Here is a 9,833-nt window from a genome sequence, read left to right on the forward strand (position 1 = left end):
TCTCATTTCTAGGCTCTGTGAATCTGAGTCAAAAGTAATCATAGAATCAGTTACAGTCCACACCACCTACAAGTGTTATTACCTCTAGGAGGATTTGTAACAGGGAGGAAAAATAATGCATGTAGTTACAAAGAATGTCTGTAAAACATACACTGACTCCAATAGGACAGTGACACTTTAGTGATACCAAACTTTTTCACTGGGGCTGCCTCATATTAGGTCCTAAACCTATATTTAGGCACCTATATAAAAGGGGCACTGAGCATCACTTGTGCCCTTTGAGGTCATTTTGATTAGGAAGAGAAAATCAAACACCATGAATAAACTCTATAGCATTGATTACTTGCATACATTGATAGATTATTTGCCTCCCTTCTAAACTAAACACTCCCAATCTATGTATCTCTTATTTTATAGAAGATTTGACCCACTGGATGGTTTCATGCATATTAAAACAGAGTAGGGTGACCAGAGGGGAAGTGTGAAAAATTGGGATGGGGGTGGGGGGTAATAAGTGCCTATATAAGAAAAAGCCCCCAAAATTGGGACTGTCCCTATAAAATCAGGACATCTGGTCACCCTAACACAGAGTCCACAATATTTCTGTAGCTGGAACATGTCCTATCTGTAATGGAAAGCATGTGGGGAATACAAAGAGAACATTCCCTAGGAGTGTCCTTCGATGTATTTCAGCTTTCCTATGTTTATACACTGTTTCCCAGGAACAATCACAGGGATTATGAGGGATCTGTACTCAGTACTTTATTGGCCAGTGATTAATTCTAATCTTTATTTTTTTTTTCACCAGCAGAGGAGAGCATTTCTGGAATAAATGGCAGAGAGAAACCACACTATGGTGACCGAGTTCATTTTCGTAGGATTCACAGATCATCCAGATCTACAGATCCCCCTCTTTATGTTGTTCCTAGTGATGTATGTGGTCAGCCTGATGGGGAATCTTGGGATGATAGCGTTAATCATGGTTGAAACCCGACTTCATACCCCCATGTACTTTTTCCTAAACCAGATGTCCATTGTAGATATTGGATATTCCACTGCCATAGCTCCCAGGATGCTAATGACCTTTGTAGCAGAGACTAGAACCATTCCTTTGATTGAGTGTGCGGCACAACTATTCTTCATCTGTTTCTTTGTGACCAATGAATGTTGCCTCCTGGCTGTGATTGCGTATGACCGCTTTAAAGCTATCTGTAATCCTCTGCTATACAGAGCCATTATGTCCAAGAGACACTGTCTCCTGTTTGTGGCTGTACATATGTATGTGGCTCTGTGAATTCAGTTGTGCAAACTCTATTTATATTCAGTCTGTCCTTCTGCAGCTCCAATGTTGTCAACCATTTCTTCTGTGATGTGCCCCCTATGCTGAAGCTGTCCTGTTCTGACACCCATGTCACTGACCTTGTACTTTTCACTTTCTCTACTGTAATTGGAATGACTACTTTCCTGGGTGTCCTAATCTCCTACATGTGCATCCTTCTGGCCATTCTCAGGATCCGTTCTGCCAAGGGGAGACGCAAAACCTTTTCCACCTGCGCCTCCCACCTGACAGTCGTCACTATGTTTTATGGGACGCTGATATGTATATATTTAAGACCCAGTTCTAGCTACGTGATGGACCAAGACAAGGTTACCTCTGTGTTTTATGCCCTTGTGACCCCATGTTGAACCCCCTGATCTACAGCCTGTGAAACAAGGAGGTAAATGATGCCTTTAAAAGGGTGATATACAAGAAGATTTTTTCTTGGTCATTATAATCATTATATTTTAACCAATAAACAGTAGATGGAATAAGAGTGAGTTCTCTGTCATTATCCTTATTTCTATGACTCAGCCACTCCATGTGATGTACAGAAAATCATATAATGGAACCCAGTCAAATACAATATTAGAAATTGCTGTTTTTAAGATCCATGAATGAGGGTCTGTGACACTATGCAGAATCAGCAAGATGCTCTGACATTTGGCTTAAAGGACAATTGCCGTTGCCTGTTATGTTTTAGGCCAGGTTGGAGTTCCGGTGAGAGGATGAGAAGATTGTATGTATCCTTCCTCGGTTCTGAGATTTCATCCAGTGGAGGGCACTGTTAAACATACTGAATCAAAGCAACCAGAACTGAGGTAACGATTATCAAAGTTCAGCTTAGGTCGATCGGCCATGTTCTCGGAATGTGTAATGATAAATTCCCCAGAAAAGTCCTTTCTGGTGAGCTTAGGGACTTAGTCTGAATAATGCAGAGTTGACCTTCGTCATTCAGAGCTAGCCTGCACCAAATCAGAGTATCTTCTCTCACCGCTGCATCATGCCGATATGAAGAGGACGTTGTTTTACTCCTGAGTTCTCAACAGAGGAGGTTGTTTCCAGTCATCACAACCAGCCTCCCTGTCTTCACGGTTAGATGGAAGGGGAGCATCCCAAAACTTAAGAGGGATCTCAAACCTTTTTTTCTGTTTAACATGGGGTCACAGGCCAGAGAATGTTGAGAACCACTGGTTTTACTCATTGAAAACTGTTGCCGTTTTATGTAGGGCTTTTGTTTATTTATCTTCTCTCCAACCTATGAAAGAGTTTCTCTGGCAATCCTGAAATGACACCTCTACCCCGATATAACGCTGTCCGCGGGAGCCGAAAAATCTTACCGCGTTATAGGTGAAACTGCATTATATTGAACTTGCTTTGATCCATCGAAACGTGCAGCCCTGCCCCCCCCCCTCCCCCGGAGCACTGCTTTACCGCGTTATATCTGAATTCGTGTTACATCGGGTCGCATTATATCGGGGTAGAGGTGTATATCAATTGTCTGCTTTCTTTGGCTTTCTTTGGACTTTGTAAACAGTGAGACAGGTTCGTCCCTGAAGTAACTCCCTTGTCTTGAGAGAATGATATGAGGACAGATCAAGAATGAATGTAGTCCAATCAATTTATAATGATGTACGATTGTGATGTACTAGTACACATTATGAAGTACTAGTGTGATGCGGCTATCAATATTCATAGCACCAGCAAGCTTCCTACACACGGTGACATTTGAATATTCATACTGGATATGCTCTGGTTAGTCCAGGGAAGTTTTGTCTGAATGATCGATCACTTAAATCCACTTCTTGTGCTCCTAGGAATACTGCTTATGATTTTTCCATATATGTGCAAAATGGAATGACACTATAGTGCCATAACATAAAAGGACTATTTTCCTTTCAACACTTTAATACCGGTACAGGATTAGAAACCCCATCGTGCAATCAACCACTGCCCATGAGCAAATACACATTTTCAATGAGCAGTTAGACATCCAGTTCCCTGGACAACTCCCTGGAATGGGAGTTTGGTGCCTTTATATCCCCACTTAAACTCCTGCTGTCTGAACCAATATTGACTGAAGTCAATCGGAGTCTTTTCTTGTTTTGTCTTCTAAAAAGCAGGATCAGACTTCAACAACAGCAGCATTAATAACAGTTCCAGACCATCTCAACTAACTAAAAAGTGAGAGAGCCATGCAGTAGGCATGAGCACAGCATAACCCCGGAAAAAGCTAGAGAGAGCTTCTGTCACTGCGGCTACATAAGCTGGGGGTGGTAAAGTAAAAAATTGGTCCTTTCTTTCTTAGGACCTCCTGAGTTCAGGGAAACAGGAGACTGCATTAAAACAAAATACCAGAGCCCATCAGTTTCTACTTCCAACTGGAACATCCCCAGGGCCCTGAAATGTAGCTAGCTGCTTGGCCCATGTATTCCGTTAACATTAATACCGCAATACATAACACTCATTGACTGGATACAGCCGCATGCTCAGTTACAGTCGGTGTAAGAATATTATAGAACGTTGACATATTTTTCTAATAAAATGATATGGAAATTTTCCATAAGGAATTGGCTTCAGGTTTGAATACAGTATAAAACCTCTACTAGTGGAGGCTGGGGGAGATGCTTGTTTATTCACTGAGTGGATTATTTTAGTTTGGAACCAAAGATTAAACCTGGGCAGGAAATGGTTTTCCTGTCCCATGAAAATTTCGGAGATTTTAAAAATGTCCCATCCCCAAAGCTGATATTTTCCTTTTTTCCACAAACCAAAAAGCTGGGGGAAAGTTGATTTTGATCAATCAACATATTTTGTTCCAATAGTTCAAATGATATGAACATTAAACAAAATAATGAGCTAATTAACATTTTGAAACATTAATTTTGAACTAAAAAAAGGCAACTTTTCGTTTTGAAAATGTCAAAAATGAACATTTAGACAATTTTAAGCTTCTTTTTTCTTTCAATTTTTTTTAAATGAGTAATTCATTGAAACTGGAATTTTCCCACAAGAATATTTCATTTTTGATGAATCAGTATTTTCCAGTGCAGAAAGCATTGGGCTTAAATTGCAGCAAGGGCGGTTTAGGTTGGACATTAGGAAAAGTTTACTAACTGTCCGGGTGGTTAACCACTGGAATAAATTGCCTAGGGAGGTTGTGGAATCTCCATCATTGGAGATTTTTCAGAGCAGGTTAGACAAACACCTGTCAGGGTTGTTCTAGATGGTGCTTTGTCCTGCTATGAGTGCAGGGGACTGACTTATGACCTCTTGAGGTCCCTTCCAATCCTATGATTCTATGATTGATCCAATATTGCGCTCTAATATTTTTCATTGAAACTTTATTAATGCAAGATAAAAAGAACCCCCGTGAATGGGGTTGGGTAGCGGGTCAACTCTTGAATCCCGGAGGAAGTTGCGTCTGAGTGTGCTTCAGTGGATTTATGTCCTCTCACCATTAATCACAATGGGCTAAACTCTATTATCCCTTGGCTCAAGTCTACCTCGCAGAGTTTAAGTGTAAGGCATTTCCATGGGGAAGAAAGTATCCTAACTACTGCTGGCCAAACTTCTTTGGCTGAAACTTTTTTTCAGAGAAAAATGCACATTCAGCTACACCAGAATGTTTGCCCAATTGTATTGGGTTCTTCGGGATGGAAAAACATCAAATAAATTCATTTCCCAACTGCTAAACCTTGCTGTTCAGTGTCCCACCTCTGCATGGAGGGGTGAAAGTAAAGCTCTAAATCAGTGTTGGTGAGAACAGGGGCTTGTTTGCATTGGGAAGCTATTCCTGAGCAAGGTAATATGGGAATTTAAGGCACTAGAGCTATTCCTGAATAGCTCCTGGTATGGACACTCTTAATTTACTGGATTAAACTAAACCGGAAAATGGCATTCTTCTATGCGGCCATGTAGGGAGTTACATTAGCTAGCTGTAGAGTCCGGTTCCTAACGCAATAGAATTGTGTCAGTGGTGAGAATAGGGCTAATCAGTGTATAGCAATGATGAGAAAAAAAATTGTATGATCAAAAGAGCTCTGTGAATAGCTGATTTCTTGGGTTGCTGGCTAGTCTGAAACATAAATGAAAAATTTAGTTTCTGGTTGATCCAAATTGATTTTTTTTTTTTCAAAAATTTCAATTTTTTTGGCTGACTGACAAGTTGAATGAAATGTTTTGTTTGATCAGTTGCTGTTTTTGCAATTGTTATTTTTTTAATAAAATTGAAGTAAATTTTGAAACAAAAAGTCTTTTAAATGGGAAACTTAAAATATTGAGACCTTTTAGATTTTTCTGAGATTTTAGATCAAAGCAAAACAATTCATCTCATTTGACACAGATTCATAAAATATTTCAGTTAACCCAAATCTGTGTTCCTCAGAAAAAAAGTATTTTGGTCCAACTCCCCTCTCCCCCCAGTTCTAATGAACAATATATCGTGTTGCTCAGAGTAAAACTATCCCAATTCAAATTAGTCATGAGGCTCACATTTTCAACAGTGAGGGTGGTTAATGGCTGGAATGAACTACCATGGGAAGTGACGGTTTATCCAGCTACAGCTGCTGTGAAATCAAGACCCGATGGCTCTCTGGAAGATACACTTAATAAAATGCCAGTTAATGGGCTTAATACAGAGGATAACTGTATAGAATTGTGACCTGAGTTATACAGTCAGACTAAACGATGTCATTGTCCTTTTCAGCCCTTAAAATATATGATCAATTTATAGCATTGCTGTACGTAAGCCTATAAAATCACTATTTGGCATTGACAACAAGGAGTCCTTTGGCACCTTAAAGACTAACAAATTTATTTGGGCATGAGCTATCGTGGGCTGGAATCTTCTGGGTTCTGGCCCACCATAGCTTATGCCCAAATAAATATGTTAGTCTTTAAGGTGCCACAGGACTCCTTGTTGTCTTTGCTGAAACAGACTAACATGACTACCCCTCTGAAATATATAGCATTGGTGGGAGTAACATTACATGACCATTATTATTGATACTACTTCATTAATTCATTAGTATTGGGCTTAATCCCAACCCCATTCTTTTAGGTGCTGTACCAACGTATAACAAAAAAACAACCTCTGGCCAAAGGAGCTTGTAATGTAAGCTGAAAATAAGAGACAACGGTACAGATGACAAACAGATGGGGAGCAACACAAGGTGACAACAAGATGATTGAGAATAAAGCTGAATAACAAGTTGCTAGAGCCTTGTCAGAATTTGATTTTTAAGTTTTTTATAATTTTAATTGATAATATCAATGTTGTATTTTTAAGCCTTTTTTATTTTAAATGTTTAAATCTTTACAATTGCGGGAAATTATGGGGGATCAGACAATGGGAGGTCAGACGTAATTTTGTTAATGACAGCCGACACTGAGATTCAAAAAGTTAAAGATTTATAAATGTTAAAACACAAATTGTCAACATCACATGTCAAAATATACAAAATAAATATCCTTAAATCAAACTCTAATACATTCTCAAGCTGCAGTTTTTCTCATTCTGCCTATCTGTAAATTTCAATTATTATTGATGGCAATAATTTTTTCATTGGTTTGTGTGCATATGGTGAAATCAATAATGACCAACATTTATTGAGAAAAATCTATTCCTTCCAAGCCTAAGTATATACAATAACATTGGTTAAGAATAGATGGATATAGCACTAGTATGAATACAGATGTGATCAATATAAAGACAACTGCATAGTACTTCACTCTAGAAGGAAAAATCAAATGCATAATACAATGTGGGGAATAACTGGCTAGGAGAAGTGCTGCTGAGATGGATCTGGGAGTTCAAGTGGGTCACAAGTTGAGTATGAGCCAACAATGAGCTGCAGTTGTGAAAAGGGCTGTCTGGGGTGTATTACCAGGTTTGTTGTGTGTAAGACCAAGGCAGTGATTGTATGGCTCTGCTTGGCACTGGTGAGGCCTCAGTTGAAGTTCTGTGTCTAGGTTTGGGAGCCACGCTTTAGAAAGAACGTGGGCAAATAGGAGAGAGTCCAGAGGGGAAAAACAAAAATGACAAAAAGGGTTTACAAAACCTGATCTATTAGGAAAGTTTTAAAAAAATTGGGCATGTTTTGTTTTGAGACAAGACGACCGAGGAGGGACCTGATAACAGTCTTCAACTAGGTTAAGGGCTGCTATAAAGGGGAGAGAGATCAATTGTGGCAGCCCGTATGAGGCCCAGACACTAAAGAGAGCAAAAGCGTTGAATTCTCATAGTGCAAGTTACATACTGAGCATTAATTAAAGCATCACATTAAGAAATTAAACCTAGAAGCAAGTTTATTTTATTTTTAATCTCAGATAACCTTGCAGGGCACCATTTCAAATAGATTAACGGTCAAGAAACAAGGAAAGGTGTCTATATTCCAACAGCCACATAATGACAGGACCTTAGGTAACATTGTTCCTCTCAAGCAATTGTAAAACATAATTTCCACATGCTACATCAGTTCTTTGAGTTTCATTTAATTCTTGTACAACATTTGTGATACACAAATCAAGGCAGTAACACATAGAGCATACTCCTACCCTTCTTCCAATTGTTCTTCTCAATTGAGTGGAATTGTCATGGTGACAAATTAGCTGGGAATGTTTTTCCAGTCTATCACCCTCTTAAGAGCATCCTTAACCTCCTTGTTCCTCAGGCTGTAGATCAAGGGGTTCAACATGGGGACCACCAGGGTATAAAACACAGCAGAGATTTTCTCCTGTTCCAGTGAGTAGCTGGAACTGGGTTGTATGTGGCTTAAGCTCACAGGTCCATAGAACATGGTGACAGCTGTCAGATGAGAGGCACAGGTGGAGAAGGCTTTGAGCCTGCCCTTGGCGGAGCGGATCCTCAGGATAGAGAAGAGGATGTACAGATAAGAGATTATGACAAACAGGAGGGTGGACATGGCAATAACTCCAGAGAACGTTACAAGCAAAATCTCATTGATGTGGTTATCAGAGCAGGCAAGCTTCAGCAATGGGTTAGTGTCACAAAAGTAATGATTGATGATGTTGGGCCCACAGAACGACAACCTCAGCAAGCCACATGTGTGGGTCAGTGAGTTCACGAGCCCCCCTACATATGAGCTGGCCACTAGATGAATACAGACTCTCTTAGACATAACAGCGGTGTAGAGGAGAGGGTTACAAATGGCTACATAGCGGTCGTATGCCATCACGGCCAGCAGGAACCCTTCTGTGGTCACAAACACGACAAAAGAGAAGTGTTGGGCAATACAGGCAGAGTAAGAAATGCTTTTACTCCCCACTAAGAAATTCACCAGCATCCTTGGAGCGAAGACTGAGGAGTAGCAGAGGTCAACCACAGACAGGTTACTGAGGAAGAAGTACATGGGGGAATGGAGTCGAGGATCAACCCTGATCAACACAATCATCCCAAGATTCCCCACCAGCGTAAGAATGTAGATCACCAGGAACGCCGCGAAGAGGGGTATCTGCAGCTCCTGACGATCCGTCAGCCCCAGGAGGATGAACTGGGTCACTATGCTGTGATTGCCCTCAGCCATTTATACAGGGGTGCATGAAACCATACCTGCCGGGATAACAAGAGTGAGCAGCATGGAAGAAGGAAATTTCATGGCATGAATTAAATCTGAATGACACCGCCGGGCTTGAATGTGGGTAGTGAATATCTTACAGGAAACCAACCGCCGTGATGTCTGGGAAGAGTTGGGATGGACCTTTAGATTTACACTCACTTTTTAATAGGGCTGAGATTTTCAAGGCTGTCTAGGAGATTTAGACATCCAAGTCTCCATAAAATTGACTGGAATTAGGCATCAAGTTCCCCATAGGGAGTTTCCAGATTCATGTCCATTATCACAAATGTTCTCCAATGAAATATACCTGGCATGTGTTTGAGTTTGAGCTTGGTACTTTATATTGTCTGCTCACTGAGGGTAAATTAGAAAGCACTCATACTTTAAATCCTTCCAGATTAGGGTGACCAGACAGTAAATGTGAAAAATCGGGACGGGGGTGGGGGTAATAGGAACCTATAGAAGAAAAAGACCCAGAAATCGGAACTGTCCCTATAAAATCGGGACATCCGGTCACCCTATTCCAGATAATCCTTTTAGATGACTACAATGTCTGTTATGTCCCAGTCACTTGGTTACTACTGTTTTGTAACACATCCCCTGGCAGTGTTGCTAATCTCAAGCATTTGAAAACCATGACTCAGGCTTCCAAACATCATGCAATTGGCTTAAAATCTTGAGATCTTTAAAAAATAATACACACGGGGTTTAGAGATGGGGCAGGGAAGGATAATTCTGTTTTGTGCAAGATTTTTATTTTTCAGAATTTGGTTTAGGAACAAACCCACAGTTTTTGAAAAGTTTCTGAAAAAGGGAACGGATCCCTGGAGTCATGGACACTGACAATTTTGGATGTTCCCAGCCCCCAGAGCAATCGGCATGTGTGTCTGCTCCAAGGCCATGGACTCTGGAAGCTCTGAGGTTGCTAGCTGGCC

The 9,833-nt window shown here is 40.5% G+C and overlaps 1 protein-coding gene and 1 pseudogene across 1 annotated transcript; one reads left to right on the plus strand and one right to left on the minus strand.

Annotated features, from left to right (window-relative positions):
- Positions 1-619: 619 nt before the first annotated feature.
- LOC117871378 lies at positions 620-1,770 on the plus strand (annotated as a pseudogene).
- Positions 1,771-7,509: 5,739 nt separating this feature from the next.
- LOC117871377 (olfactory receptor 1052-like) lies at positions 7,510-9,165 on the minus strand. The gene has a single exon (XM_034759303.1). The coding sequence runs from the start codon at positions 8,863-8,865 to the stop codon at positions 7,927-7,929; it is 939 nt and encodes a 312-aa protein (XP_034615194.1). The 5' UTR covers positions 8,866-9,165; the 3' UTR covers positions 7,510-7,926.
- Between the last annotated feature and the right edge of the window lie 668 nt (positions 9,166-9,833).

The sequence above is a fragment of the Trachemys scripta genome, chromosome 1, assembly GCF_013100865.1.
Source record: "Trachemys scripta elegans isolate TJP31775 chromosome 1, CAS_Tse_1.0, whole genome shotgun sequence".
Lineage (NCBI taxonomy): Eukaryota > Metazoa > Chordata > Testudines > Emydidae > Trachemys > Trachemys scripta.

Bases quoted from the DNA above. Each gene is read 5' to 3' on its own strand.
- LOC117871377 (XM_034759303.1), bottom strand. From the start codon at position 8,865: ATGGCTGAGGGCAATCACAGCATAGTGACCCAGTTCATCCTCCTGGGG.